The following is a 15,932-nucleotide window of genomic DNA, read 5'->3' as shown; positions in this document are numbered from 1 at the left end:
CACATGCCCCAAGGCTCAGCAAAAAAAAAAATATCTTGCTATTTGAGACAACATGAATGGAGCTCAAGGGTATTATGTGGAATCTAAAAAAACAATACAAACCTACAAGCAAAACAAAAACACAGACTCACAGTTACAGAGAACAAATGGATGTTGGGAGGGGAGGAATGTGAAATAGGTGAAGGGGCTTAAAAGGTACAAACCTCCAGGTATAAAATAAATAAGCCATGGGACATAATATACAGCACAAAAAACATAGTCAGTAATATTACAATAACTTTGTAAGGGGCTGATGGTTACTAGATTTATTACGGTGATCACTTCACAATGTATGCAAAGTCAATTCACTACGAAGTAGACCTGAAGCTAACACAATGCTATACATAAACTATCTTCCAATTAACAGTTTTTAAAATGAAAGGAATGAAACCCATGTGCAATTCATATCTAGAACCAAAAAATCTATTAAAGGAAAAGGTTTTTCTCCCACAAAAGGCAAGAAAGGTTTTTCCTTCTAATCTATAAGAGCACGTTTTACCATTAAAACTTAAGAATCATTTTAAGAAAATTAAATCCCTTTATGGCTATTTTTAAAGACCTACCAACTTTGCTTTATTATAAAGGCTGTTAGAAAATATTGTAACAGTCTTGTGCCCAACTAATTATCTAAAGATCTAATTTAAGTATATAAGTAACCATGAGATTACTCTGACACTCTTGTCAAAATTGAGTCCTTTGAAAATATTAATTCAGTCCTTGGAATTTCATTTGAATTGCTTATGCTGAGTCTTTTCTAAGGTAAAACCGATATTCATTACATGCCACTAAGTCTGAAACGAATCATTTTAACTGCACCCTATGTATACCTACATTCTATTAGCAGCCTAAAGAAACGAGACTGTTTCGGTGAAACTCAACAACCAAATGGACATTATCATCATTAAGCTCTTAAATACTACTGGATGACAATAATTCAGGAAGAAAGCTCTAAATAATACCTAAAAATCTAATTTAAAGACAACACAAAATACAAATAACAAGATTTACTCTAAAAATAATTAAACAACAAGAAATAAGATAGCTATCTCCTTTGATCCTTAGAAATGAGCTGGCAAAAGTGAAAGTGTAAAATAAAACTCTACTGGTCTGGGCTCTTCAAAAAGTATCAAAAATTAGTGGAAGGAAGACTTCAGATTGAAGAGTAAAGACAGACAACCAAACGCAATATGTGAGGTTTCATTTTATAAGATAAAAATTGCTATAAAAGTCATCTTAGGGAAAACTGAAGAAACTGAATTATAGACAGGATATTAAATAATAGAAGTACTGACCATCTGAAAAGTAAAAGCGGAACTTGCTCAGTCGTGTCCGACTCTCTGACCCCATGGACTATACAGTCCATGGAATTCTCCAGGCCAGAATACTGGAGTGGGTAGCCTTTCCATTCTCCATGGGATCATCCCAACCCAGGGATCGAACCCAGGTCTCCTGCATTGCAGGATTCTTTACCAGCTGACCTCATGGGAAGCCCAAGAATACTGGAGTGGGTAGCCTATCCCTTCTCCAGCGGATTTTCCCAACCCAAGAATCAAACAGGGGTCTCCTGCATTGCAGAAGGAATCTTTACCAACTGAGCTATCAGGGAAGCCACTGACTGTCTAAGGTACCATTATGATGGTAATAGCTATATGAAAAGCATATCCTTATTCTTAGGAAAGCTGTGGTTTTTAAGGATGAACTATCATAAAATTCTCCAAGCCAGGCTTCAGCAATATGTGAACCATAAAATTCCAGATGTTCAAGCTGGTTTTAGAAAAGGCAGAGGAACCAGAGATCAAATTGCCAACATCCTCTGGATCATCGAAAAAGCAAGAGAGTTCCAGAAAAACATCTATTTCTGCTTAATTGACTATACCAAAGCCTTTGACTCTGTGGATCACAATAAACTGTGGAAATTCTGAAAGAGATGGGAATACCAGACCACCTGACCTGCCTCTTGAGAAACCTGTATGCAGGTCAGGAGGCACCAGTTAGAACTAGACATGGAACAACAGACTGGTTCCAAATAGGAAAAGGAGTACATCAAGGCTGTATATTGTCACCCTGCTTATTTAATTTATATGCAGAGTACATCATGAGAAATGCTGGGCTGGAGGAAGCACAAGCTGGAATCAAGACAGCCGGGAGAAATATCAATAACCTCAGATATGCAGATGACACCACCCTTATAAGCCTCTTGTTGAAAGTGAAAGAGAGTGAAAAAGCTGGCTTAAAGCTGAACATTCAGAAAACGAAGATTATGGCATCTGGTCCCATCACCTCATGGCAAATAGATGGGGAAACAGTGGCTGACTTTATTTTTCTGGGCTCCAAAATCACTGCAGATGGTGATTGCAGCCATGAACTTAAAAGACGCTTACTCCTTGGAAGCAAAGTTATGACCAACCTAGATAGCATATTGAAAAGCAGAGACATTACTTTGTCAACAAAGGTCCAAGTCTAGTCAAGGCTATGGTTTTTCCAGTGGTCACGTATGGATGTGAGAGTTGGACTATAAAGAAAGCTGAGCGCCGAAGAATTGATGCTTTTGAACTGTGGTGTTGGAGAAGACTCTTGAGAGTCCCTTGGACTGCAAGGAGATTCAACCAGTCCATCCTAAAGGAGATCAGTCCTGGGTGTTCATTGGAAAGGCTGATGCTGAAGCTGAAACTCCAATACTTTGGCCACCTGATGTGAAGAGCTGACTCATTGGAAAAGACCCTGATGCTGGGGAAGATTGAGGGCAGGAGAAGGGGACAACAGAGGATAAGATGGTTGGATGGCATCACCGACTGAATGGACATGGGTTTGGGTGGACTCTGGGAGTTGGTGATGGACAGGGAGGCCTGGTGTGCTGCAGTTCATAGGGTCGCAAAGTCAGACAAGACTGAGCGACTGAACTGATCATGATATCTGCGATTTACTTTTAAATAGTATAGGGGAAAAAAGTATGTATATAGAAATAAAATCTCAAAGGGTAAAATGTTAAAAACTACTGAATCTAGAGGAAGGACATTGTAATTAAACATTTTACACTTTTTTAAAAGTTGGGAAATTCTTATATTCCCAGGTGGCTCAGTGGTAAAGAATTCACCTGCTATTGCAGGAGACATGGGTTCGATTCCTAGGTGGGAAAGATCCCCTGGACAAAGAAATTGCAGCCCACTCCAATATTATTGCCTAGGAAATCCCACGGACAGAGGAGCCTGCTAGGCTCCAGTCCAAGGGGTTGAAAAAGAGTCGTACATGACTGAGTGACTGAACAATATTTAAGCCCTACAAAATAGTATGAAGAACAATATAAAAAATGTTCATTAACTCAACACCTACTTTAATAATACTGCCAAATCAGTTGAACACATCTCTTCTTCCTACCTCCCTTCCCAACATAGATAACAAGTATCTGGAAAATAAACTCATAAAAAATGAGTATTTTTCAAACTGGTCTTCTTACAAAGAAATGAACTATAGGACCACTTTTTAAATCTCTCAGAAGATCTGATTTTACATTTCCTAAGTGAAACAGAGAAACGCTGGACTGGAGGAAAGACAAGCTGGAATCAAGATTGCCAGGAGAAATATCAATAACCTCAGATATGCAAATGACACCACCCTTATGGCAGAAAGTGAAGAGGAACTAAAAAGCCTCTTGATGAAAGTGAAAGAGGAGAGTGAAAAGGTTGGTTTAAAGCTCAACATTCAGAAAATGAAGATCATGGCATCTGGTCCCATCACTTCATGGGAAATAGATGGGGAAACAGTGGAAACAGTGAGAGACTTTATTTTTCTGGGCTCCAAAATCACTGCAGATGGTGACTGTAGCCATGAAATTAAAAGACGCTTACTCCTTGGAAGAAAAGTTATGACCAACCTAGATAACATATTCAAAAGCAGAGACATTACTTTGCCAACTAAGGTCCGTCTAGTTAAGGCTATGGTTTTTCCTGTGGTCATGTATGGATGTGAGAGTTGGACTGTGAAGAAGGCTGAGCGCCGAAGAATTGATGCTTTTGAACTGTGGCGTTGGAGAAGACTCTTGAGAGTCCCTTGGACTGCAAGGAGATCCAACCAGTCCATTCTGAAAGAGATCAACCCTGGGATTTCTTTGGAAGGAATGATGCTAAAGCTGAAACTCCAGTACTTTGGCCACCTCATGCGAAGAGCTGACTCACTGGAAAAGACTCTGATGCTGGGAGGGATTGGTGGCAGGAGAAGGGGACGACAGAGGATGAGATGGTTGGATGGCATCACTGACTCGATGGACGTGAATCTGAGTGAACTTTAGGAGTTGGTGATAGACAGGGAGGCCTGGCGTGCTGCGATTCATGGGGTCACAAAGAGTCGGACACGACTGAGCGACTGAACTGAACTGAACTGAAGTTAAACAGATCAAAATTTTAGTCATTCTTTAAAATATGAATGATGTTAAATGCAATCAGTATGATACTTAGAGGCAGATATGATAATCATCTCTAAGATATCTGATATGATATGATCATATCATATGATCTCAGATATGATCATATCTGAGATATCTCACCTCAAGGCTGAGAACATATCCCATAACCCCTATATATGTCCCTTATTCCCACTCAATGACTCTGCCTTTCATGAGTTTACCTACCTTGACATTTCTCTAAATTAGTACCCTTTTCTTGAACTTAAAATTTTCTCATCCTTTCTGTTATTTAAAAAAGAAAAAAAAAAAAAAAAAAAAACCTAGGGTTGTTTCCAAAAGTAAAACTGATGTATTAAAGATATCTTTTCAAACTATATTTTCACTATACCCCTCATTTCCCCCCCAAATACTAACATTTTTCTTAAATCAATACTTTATACTATATACTGGTGATAAGAAATCTGAAATCATCTTCAGACCTTCTTTTGCTACCCTAAAAATACTTCCTTTAAGCATCATACTATGCATCTGAATCTTAAATTGCTAAGTCAGTACTGTTTACCCCATCCACATATTAATATTTTAACTATGTCTTCTAAAGCTTAAAGAGTTTCTCATACAGAAGCTCATTCTGTCCACTTCAAATGTTTAGTTATCTAGGCTCTCTCCTGGTCTATTTATATCTACTATTTATCAGACTAAAAACAATATTCTGAATAAGAACCCAGCAAATGGAGGCATGCCTTCAATTTACATGTGGTTGCTTTCTTTTTTAATCACTCAACCCCTTCTTTAGGTAAACTGTGTGAACTATAATGGAGGCATTTTTTGGTCCTCACGGCAAGCTACAGACCAGTTACAAACACCCTGCCCCTCTCCAAAGGCTACCTCAAAGAACAACTCCAATAATATCAACCTTGAGTGCTAATTTTGACTATTGCTGATTGAAAACCAGGCTCGACTAAAGAGAAAGGAAGCTCTATAGAGTACAAATAAAGCTTCTACAATGAGAGAAATGAGAAGGGTCCATTAACATTTCTCGATACAGTGAAACTGTAAACTCATAAAGGCAATGCTCAATGTCTTCAGGCTTTTTTTGCTTTCCCAACATTTCCATGCATAACATACGTGCAACACCAAACAACATTCTCTGTCCTCCTATATAGGATTAAAAATGAACAACCTCAAATTGAGTAATTCATCCTCCAAAACCAAATGTGCACAGAACCACTGCAACTGATGATTATAAGCCTCTCCTTAAACACCCTCAATGACAGGGAAAAACCTTGTGGGACTATTACATTTTTAGAAAGTTCTTCATAATCTGCATCTAAATCTGTCTCCCTGTAGCTTCCTATACAAAATGGCCTGTGAAGTCAGACCAGTGTTTGAGTCTTTGGACATTTATAGGCTTTGTGATCTTACACTACTTACTTAACCCTTCTGAACCTTAGTTTCACTTGTGAAAAAATAAGAAAACGAAATCCTCTTCACTTAAAATTACAACAAATAAAAAGGACAAGTACAAAATGCTGAGCACGGTGCCAGATGCAGTTACTGAACAAAAGTTCGATACATATTAATCACTGCCACCTCATCCTTATCTTCATGTCCCTCTTTTACATAACCTTTCTATTTGAAATGATTTCTGAAATCACACTGAAGTTTACTTTCAGGCTAAATATTCCCCAGATTCTTGTCATTCCTCTTATGATTATGATCTTGAGTATCTTCTCTATTCTGGTAATTGTTTTCTGGATACATTAGAATTTATCAAAGTAGTACCAAGAAATGAGTGCAGATGTCTAGATATTTAAGATTATTCCCCCCCTTTACTCTGGATACTTCACATAGGTGAAGGACCAACTAGTTTCAAGTATTTTTTTTTGGAAGTATTTTTTTTTTAACTTACGTTATGCTTAGAGTTAATTAGTACATGGTCTTCAAGTCAAACAATCACATCGCTTGGTCTTTTCTTTCCTTCAATAAAGCAGATCCCAAATACAGGAAGTCTTTCAATTTTCCTATTCAGTTTTAAGGTACATTTGATCATATAACAAAGATTAAAAATCAAGAGTCATATGATTCAAATAACTTTTTAAAAAATTATCTATCTTTTTGCTCATATGGTAGAAATTCTATGGTTTTGTCTACCCAAAACTCTTTTTCCTTTTGGTTAAACACAAAAACAAGCAAATAAAAACACCCCGGTCCGACATTATTCCACTGGTATTCTCACTCACACAGTCGTAACTTCCCAACTTTAGAAGTAGTCCAGTGACTCGTCAGGAGTAGAGAGATATTTTTTTAAAAAATGGCTTATCAGAGGGGATAGTTACAGACATTGAGGGACAGGCAGTGTTCTCTTTATTTGCTAGCGAAAACAATGTAGGTCTAATTTTATCATTACATAGAGGAAATAGGGGCTTCCCTGGTGGCTCAGAGGGTAAAAGTGTCTGCCTGCAATGGGAGACCTGGGTTTGATTCCCGGGTCGGGAAGATCCCCTAGAGAAGGAAATGGCAACCCACTCCAGTACACTTGCCTGGAAAATGCCACTGATGGAGGAGCCCTGGTAGACTATAGTCTATGGGATCGCAGAGTCACAGAGCTGAAACATGGAAAGACACAGAATCTAGTCCCTATGACTTCATCTAAATCCCTAGATCACAAAATGCCTAAAACTATGCCACAATTTGGCATTCATAGTTATATAGACCAATAAACTCCCTATACCCCTTTTTGTTTTGTTTAAGCTCACCTGAGTTGGTGCTATGGCTGCAACTGCAAGCTTTCAAAGTTGTATTCAATTTCACAGAGGGAAAATAAAGTGCTAAATGATGCAGAATCATACATTTTTTAATATGGAATTTTTTTAACTATTATATCCCCAAGAACAGCGGCTAGCACATGATAGGGCTCAAGTATTATTTTTTTAATTAGCTAAGAGATCACAGTGATCATCATCTGGTTGGATTTCTAATCCAACCATCTCATGTGATAGGTAGCAAGTTGAGTTCCAAAGAGATTAAGTCACAAAGCATGCTGGTAGCAGAGCCAAGACACCTGCTTTGGTTGGGCTTACAGCTCTCTTCCCAACACTTTTCACTTTTATGTACTAACACGAAAAAACAGTCACTTGTTAAAACCAAAAGGCAGTAAAACCTACCAATTTTTTTTTTTTTTGGCTCTGCTGCCTGACACATGGGATTTTAGTTCCCTGACCAAGGATTGAACCCCAGCTCCCTACAGTGGAAGCACAAGCCACTGGACCGCCAGGGAAGTCCCAGAACCTACTACTTTTCATTTACTTCCCAAAACTAAACCTAAAATTCTCACTGTACTGCAGCAGCTTAGCTAAATAAGACACAGGACATTACTGCTACAGAAGCCTCAAGGCTCTGGCACTTACCTCTGAGGTACACATCCGTGAACTTTTTTATTCTCCAGAGTGTAATTACTATGCTCACTGTCACAGTCTAAACTCTTCCTGTGGGAGCTAACGAAGTGACTTCATCCCATCTCCCATTCTATATTCATCCCAATAAGCCATCACAGCATCATCACTGTAATTCAGATCATTAAAGCTTAAGATAATAGTGCATCTAAAATTCAAATGAGATTCTTTATGTAAGGCAGACAGAATATTCTGTTTGGAAATCCTGGATCCTTATTTTTACCTTGGCATTTTGCCATCTTACAGGTGTATTTATTAAAGTTGAGAAACTTTAACTTTCACCTCATCACCAATCACTTTTAACAATTTTTGATTTGTCTTTTTAGTCACTAGCAGAATGGAGTAAAAGAAAAATTTTAAAGTCTCTAAAGTGAATTAGTACTCCATAAATTTTTGATACCAATCTTTATAAAAGCAGAATTATTTCTAAGTAACCTCCCAATTCTTCAATTGGTTTTGTCAAGTGAAGAGTTAACATTCTGAAATCTAGCTGCTTTCTGAAAAGTTTTTTGGGGGGCTCCCAAATCACTAGAGATGGTGACTGCAGCCATGAAATTAACTATTTTTCTTGGAAGAAAAGTTACGACCAACCTAGACAGCTTAAAAAGCAGAGACATTGCTTTGCCAACAAGGGTCCGTCTGGTCAAAGCTATGGTTTTTCCAGCAGTCATGTATGGATGTGAGAGTTGGACTATAAAGAAAGCTGAGCGCCAAAGAACTGATGCTTTTGAACTGTGGTGTTGGACAAGACTCTTGAGAGTCCCTTGGACTGCAAAGGGATCCAACCAGTCCATCCTAAAGGAGATCAGTCCTGAATATTCATTGGAAGGGCTGACGCTAAAGCTGAAACTCCAATACTTTGGCCACCAGATGCAAAGAACTGACTCATTTGAAAAGACTCTGATGCTGGGAAAGACTGAGGGCGGGAAGAGAAGGGACAACAGAGGATTAGATGGTTGGATGGCATCACCGGCTCAATGGACATGAGCTTGAGTAAACTCCAGGGGTTGGTGATGGACAGGGAGGCCTGGCGTGCTGCAGTTCATGGGGTCGCAAAGAGTTGGACCTGACTGAGCAACTGAACTGAACTGAAGCAGATAAAGATATTTACTATTAATATGATCTTGAAGGTCATACCTGCTAAATTTAAGAACACAATTTATTCTACAAGGATAAAGTAATTGTATAATATACAGCATGAACCTCCATAAGCTTTATTCAAAATGTAGCCCAAAGAATGCAAAACACTCTGGGAGTTTTTGCTCTTCAGAGCAACAAAAGACACAAATTTGAAGTGTCTTAATTTCCCATATCCAAACTACAAACTTATTTCTCTTTACACCTTAAAAACATCATTTACAGTGACTAATTCATCTTTAAATCAGGAGCATTTATATAAACTTTTTCTTAAATACATCCTCATAAAACCTAGTTATTATTAAAGAATCAAGAAAACCCACGAAAAGCCAAACAATGTAAATCTCTGAAGTCTTACTGCACACTTTTACAATCTTCCAGCTAGTGTTGAAGAGGTTACCCATCATCTACCTAATCTGCATTTATCTAAACAGTTTGATCACGAAGTCTTCTGGGGCTAGGCTGAGGTGGAGTCAAACCCTTCTCAGTTAGATGAATTACCATATTTCTGAATGATGATGCACTAGACCATAAATTTCTATTCAGGGCATTCCTGTCCTAGTAAAGTTTTATTATGTACAGGTTTCCACAACTGCAATGATTTCAAAATAGTTTCCAAAATTACATGAAGAAAAATGTTTAAAAACAGGAAAAATAATCCTTCATTAGATTCAACAGTGCAGTATTGGCTCTATTATTAAATAAAAGCAATTCACGTTCTCCTAAGGAAAAAAAAAGCAGATAAAATGTGAATTTATAACTCAATCTACATACATTAGTTCCTGCCTGCATTAGATCAACGACTGAATTACAACTTCAGGTATGGAAAGCACAAAGTTCAACTTTCACATTTTACAAAGAGAACTCGGAATAGTAGTTAACTGACTTTACCAAGGTCACACATTGTATACTAAGATTTCTGACTCCCCAAGCCCTGCCCAGAGCTACTTCCACTACTAAATACAACTCACTTTGAATGTATTAATTATACATTATTTTCTTCCCAACATCTAAAATAATAGTATTGGCTTAATATTTAATCTGTTTTCAAAAACAATTTTTCGTAAACTGGTTAAAGTATCTTGAAGACTCTCAATGGAAGACATTTCATGCCGCTGCACAAAAACTCAACCAAGCCTTTTGGCAAAAGAAATATGCTGATTCAATGCATCTAAATATCAGTTATAATATTCCAACATTTCTGTTTTCAGTTTCCACGATGGAGTTGATTTTGAACTGAAACTTCCTAAGAAGAAATGCACTTTTATTCACACTTTCAAGTTACACTCTGAATATTCCAAATAGCTAGGTACAGAAGTTGAAAGCAGTATCTAGCCATACTAAAACTATTTAGAGGAAGACAAAGTTCCTTTTTAAATGTCTTGCAACATTATCCTCTTTGTAAACTCTACATTCTACTGACCAGAATTTTTTACGTTAAAATGCAAACAAGAGCTGAAAGACTTCTGACTTCCAATCTGCCTCTTATAAAAGGTGAAAAACATTTTAATCTGATATTAGAACATATGTGCACAATTTCGAAAATTTCAGGTATAGTTTTTTTTTTTAATCAGAATGTGTTACAAGTTTAAAGAACACCTAAGTCATAAGGACAGCTTACGTGCCACCAAAAATGGCAAAAGAAACTTTTGCTTTGCTTCGCGTCCTTAAAGTTTCCATTCAACTGAAGTTGAGTTACCACTTGCTCCGGATGAAACGATTTTCACATTCCTTCTGCCTCTATTTAAGCTTTTTGATGCGAAAAACAAGAATCTCGGAACGTGTGTCTGATGCAGTTCTGACTTCAGTTTTATGGAACAAATTGGGAACAAACTGCCCAGGAAAAACTGAGATTTAAGATTCCTTTTACTTTAAAGTAGCGGTGTGCGAACACCTGCCAACACATTTTATTTTTAATCGAAGAGCCGAAAACTGTACTGAGCAATAACCATGAAACTGGGGAGCAAAGCATGCGCGCCAGGCCTAGCAGGAATAAAAAAATTTTAATTAAACCTTGAGGGGAACTGGGTTGTGAGCCCCACAGCGTGATCTGTCACTGAGCCGAGGCTCTCCTCAGCATCTAGGCTTAGAGATCCCTGGGCGGAACCGACGCCACCATCCTGCGATCTAGACCAGCGCGCGGATGCTGCAGGCTGGGGGCTAGGGGCTGAAGGGAACCGGTTGTCCGACGCCCGTCAACCGCCTGAGGAGTTAAACTAACAAAGGGCTACTCGCGCATCAGAGCCCCCCAGAGCGGAAGCAACGCCTCGCGCCGCCCCCCGCTCGCGACCCTCCCTAAGTTCAGGGCCGGCAGTGGACTCGCAGCGGGGCCTGCGGCCAGGCCGGGGCCGGACTCGCGTTCGGGATGCTGGAAACAGGTAGGACGAAGAATAAAAGCCCGAAAGAGAAGAGTCGGCGCTTCCCGACCCGGTCAGCGCCGCAAAACGGGAAAACGAGGAGGGAGAGAGGCCCCGAGGCCGAGTCCCAGCCGCGGAGCCCTGCTTCCCAGGGAGCCGCCAGACTCAGCTGACGGGGCGCCACGCTTTGTTACCGGCTGTGAGAAGCTCCGGCCGCCGCCGCCGCCATCGCCCCCGCCCCGGGACGTCGCTTCCCGGCGGTTTTCGCCTTCCTCGGCCGAGTAATCGATCTCCCCCTCCTCGGTCTTGAGGCGCTTGGCCTGGCTCTCGTAATCCCGGTCCTCCTCGTACGTCTCCCTGGGGGAGGATGAGGAGGAGGACATGGCGGCGGCCAGAGGGACCGGCCGGCAGGCCGGTGGGGGTAGCGGCGGGGCGCGGGCCTCGGACGCCGCCGGCCAGTACCCGTCACCGGCAGCGCCTCTCCAGCAAAGATCTGCGCGGACGAATCGTCCGCGGGGGCCCCGGGCCCAGGAGCCGGGTGGCTGCGGAGGGCTGGCGGGATGAGGAGGCGCCCCGGGAAAAGGCTCCGGAGCAGCCGCTCCCCTTTATCACGGGGCCGACATCCAGCCTCTCCCTCCTCCTGCGTCTCCGCTCCCAGCCCGGAGGAGCGAATCTAAGGATGGGGACGCGACCGTGGCTTCCGGTCTTCCCTCCTCCCCTAATCCGCTCCTCGCAGCCCAGGCCGAGCCTCCGCCCCCGCCTTCAAGGCAGCAGCCCGGGATCGAATCCAGCCGCAGCCCTCGGGAAGCGCCCCCCTCCCCAGTCCGGGCCTCGCTCCCTATTGGCAGAAGGAAAAGTCGACCAGGCTTCCAATTGGCTGTAAGGACTGTTCGTCAAAAGCTGCCCACGGACCGGCCTCGTCCCCCTACCCCCTCCCAAGCCCTTCTGAACTCGCGGCTGGCCTGCAAGTCCTGACCGCGTAACGCCCGCCGCGCGCTGCGCGGGAACCGTTGCTACTCCGCGGCCGTTAGCGCTATTGCGCCAGCCCTCGGGGAGGTGCGGAGTGAACCCCAGCGGACGAGGAGGCGTGCTGTGGGGCCAGAGCTGCGGGTGTTAACCACCCTCCCGCTAATTTAAATGCTTTTATTACTTCTCTTCAAAAGAGAACATTCCTGCCGATACACCTCACACAGCACTGAAACTACAGGGGGTGAAGAGAGAAAAGAGCTTAGAATCGTGAAAGTAGCCTTCTCCCCATGTTATGTTCAAATCTGATACAAGTGGGTGGACTCTCTCACCTCCCCTAATTAGATATTCCAGAACAGTCAACATTTCCTGAGGTGCAAGCCTGAGGAAGACGCTCCACTGGGGAGACTGTCCTTTTGATCAGTTAGCACTCCTGGGTCTTCTAGACCCTTCTTTCCTGAAGATACTGAGGACTTATTTCAAACTTCCATATAAAGTTTCATCCCAATCCTTTCCTTTCTGGGCGATCTATTTGTTTCATATTTCACATGATCATTTATTCTTTTGGGGAGATAAGAAAGCCTATCAAGAGTTGCCTGCCTTTTGGACCACACAGAGCTCATTTCCTCTGTGGAAACCTGAGGCATCCGCAAGCTTCTCATCTTGTAATAGGGCCCTTTATACCTACCTATTAGGATGTTCTGTTTTAAGGCCGAGAAGCGCTTGGAGACAGGCACTTGGCTCTTTTCATCTTTGCAAAGCCAGTTCCTGAACAGGCCCCTGTACAGAAGTTATGCTCTCAGCAAAACAGAATGAGCGGGCTTTGGGAAATAAAAGTCCAATGTCTTTCAGGAGAGGAAATGGCAAAGCTCAGGCAACCTAACTGCCTCTGTGACTTGAACCCTTGGAGGAGTGCCTAAGACCAAAATTCACTTGTTTCAGATGTCCTTGTCCCTCAGATGCTTTCCTAAATATGGCTCTTCCTTTCCTAATGGTGTGGATCATTTCCTGCCCCAGCCTATTCTCTCTCTTTCCAGTTATTTCCTCCCAAAGAAAGCCATTTTTATTTATTGCTGACAGTGCTTTCACCACAGTGTTTTGTACTTTATAATTTACACTGCTGTCATTTTAGGATCCAATTGCAAGTTTTTCACAACACAGTACAGCTAGACTCAAATTCGTGTGCGCCTGCAGGTGTACGCTGATCAAAAAACAATTGGAATTTATTTTTTTAATTACTACAATAAAATGAAAATAGACGTATCAAAGAGGAACCTCAGATAAAGAAACATTGACGAAGCACTGAGAACAATGAGCAGAGCCCAATGGCCTTGTACAAACTTTCCAAATATCTTGTGTGATAGTGAACATATTTAAGTTCTCTAAGCCTACATCCAACCTATGGATTCAGTTGACATTAGTCGCTCAGTCTTGTCTGACTCAACTCCTGGAGTTTACTCAAACTCATGTCCATTAGGTCGGTAATGCCATCCAACCATCTCATCCTCTGTTGTCCCCTTCTCCTCCTGCCTTCAATCTTTTCCAGCATCAGGGTCTTTTCAAAGTAGTCAGCTCTTCACATGAAGTGGCCAAAGTATTGGAGTTTCAGCTTCAACATCAGTCCTTCCCTATTCAGGACTGATTTCCTTTAGGATGGACTGGTTGAATCCCTTTGCAGTCCAAGGGACTCTCAAGTCTTCTCCAACACCACAGTTCAAAAGCATCAATTCTTTGGCACTCAGCTTTCGTTACAGTCCAACTCTCATATGCATACACGACTTCTGGAAAAACCATAGCCTTAACTAGATGGATCTTTGTTGGCAAAGTAATGTCTCTGCTTGGTTGGTCATAACTTTTCTTGCAAGGAGTAAGCGTCTTTTCATTTCATGGCTGCAGTCACCATCTCTAGTGATTTTGGATCCTACTGTTTCTCCATCTGCTTGCCATGAAATGATAGAACTGGATGCCATGATCTTTGTTTTCTAAATGTTGAGTTTTAAGCCAGCTTCTTCACTCTCCTCTTTCACTTTCATCAAGAGGCTCTTTAGTTCTTCACTTTCTGCCCTAAGGGTGGTGTTATCTGCATATCTGCTGCTACTGCTGCTAAGTCACTTCAGTTCTGTCTGACTCTGTGCAACCCCATAGATGGAAGCCAACCAGGCTCCCCCGTCCCTGGGATTCTCGAAGCAAGAACACTGGAGTGGGTTGCCATTTCCTTCTCCAGTGCATGAAAGTAAAAAGTGAAAATGAAGTCGATCAGCCGTGTCTGACTCTTAGCAACCCCATGGACTGCAGCCTACCAGGCTCCGCTATCCATGGGATTTTCCAGGCAAGAGTACTGGAGTGTGGTGCCATTGCCTTCTCCGATGCATGTCTGAGGTTATTGATATTTCTCCCGGAAATCTTGATTCCAGCTTGTGCTTCATCCAGCCCAGTGTTTCTCGTGATGTAATCTGCATATAAGTTAAATAAGCACAGTGACAATATAGAGCCTTGACATACTCCTTTTCCTATTTGGAACCAGTCTGTTCCATGTCCAGTTCTAACTGTTGCTTCCTGACCTGCATACAGATTTTCTCGGGAGGCAGGTCAGGTGGTCTGGTATTCCCATCTCTTTCAGAATTTTCCACAGTTTATTGTGATCCACACAATCAAAGGCTTTGGCATAGTCACTAAAGCAGAAATAGATGTATTTCTGGAACTCTCTTGCTTTTTTAATGATCCAGCAGATGTTGGCAATTTGATCTCTGGTTCCTCTGCCTTCTCTAAAACCAGCTTGAACATCTGGAAGTTCACAGTTCACGTATTGTTGAAGCCTAGCTTGGAGAATTTTGAGCATTACTTTGCTAGTGTGTGAGATGCAATCGTGTGGTAGTTTGAGCATTCTTTGGCATTGCCTTTCTTTGGGATTGGAATGAAAACTGACCTTTTCCATCCTGTGGCCACTGCTGAGTTTTCCAAATTTGCTGGCATATTGAGTGTGGCATTTTCACAACATCATCTTTTAGGATTTGAAAAAGCTCAACTCGAATTCCATCACCTCATCTAGCTTTGTTTGTAGTGATGCTTTCTAAGGCCCACTTGACTTCACATTCCAGGATGTCTGGCCCTAGGTGAGTGATCACACCATTGTGATTATCTGGGTCATGAAGATCTTTTTGTACAATTCTTCTGTGTATTCTTGCCACCTCTTCTTAATATCTTCTACTTCTGTTAGGTCCATACCATTTCTGTCCTTTATCAAGCCCATCTTTGCATGAAATGTTCCCTTGGTATCTCTAATTTTCTTGAAGAGATCTCTAGTCTTCCCTATTCTATTGTTTTCCTCTATTTCTTTGCATTGATCGCTGAGGAAGGCTTTCTTATCTCTGCTATTCTTCGGAACTCTGCATTCAAATGAATATCTTTCCTTTTCTCCTTTGCTTTGGGTTTCTCTTCTTTTCACAGCTATTTGTAAGGCCTCCTCAGACAGCCATTTTGCTTTTTTGCATGTCTTTTTCTTGGGGATGGTCTTGCTCCCTGTCTCCTGTATAATGTCGCGAACCTCCATCCATAGTTCGTCAGGCACTCTGTCAGATC

The 15,932-nt window shown here is 41.6% G+C and overlaps 1 protein-coding gene across 3 annotated transcripts in view; it reads right to left on the bottom strand.

The window, feature by feature from the left end:
- HNRNPLL (heterogeneous nuclear ribonucleoprotein L like) overlaps positions 1-12,062 on the bottom strand; it is a 42,580-nt gene extending 30,518 nt beyond the window's left edge. For 2 of the 3 annotated variants that reach the window (XM_015094428.4, XM_042246263.2), the window contains exon 1: positions 11,582-12,062. In XM_015094428.4, coding sequence (XP_014949914.2) covers positions 11,582-11,770 — 189 coding nt within the window. In that variant the 5' untranslated portion in view covers positions 11,771-12,062. Of the gene's footprint in view, positions 1-6,350; positions 7,048-7,197 lie in introns of all 3 variants that reach the window. The other variant, XM_060412256.1, reaches the window with a different exon arrangement.
- Between the last annotated feature and the right edge of the window lie 3,870 nt (positions 12,063-15,932).

The sequence above is a fragment of the Ovis aries genome, chromosome 3 (assembly GCF_016772045.2).
Source record: "Ovis aries strain OAR_USU_Benz2616 breed Rambouillet chromosome 3, ARS-UI_Ramb_v3.0, whole genome shotgun sequence".
Classification (NCBI taxonomy): Eukaryota; Metazoa; Chordata; class Mammalia; order Artiodactyla; family Bovidae; genus Ovis; species Ovis aries.
Note: the sequence above shows the minus strand (reverse complement) of the source record. Positions and strands in the feature narration are given on the sequence as shown.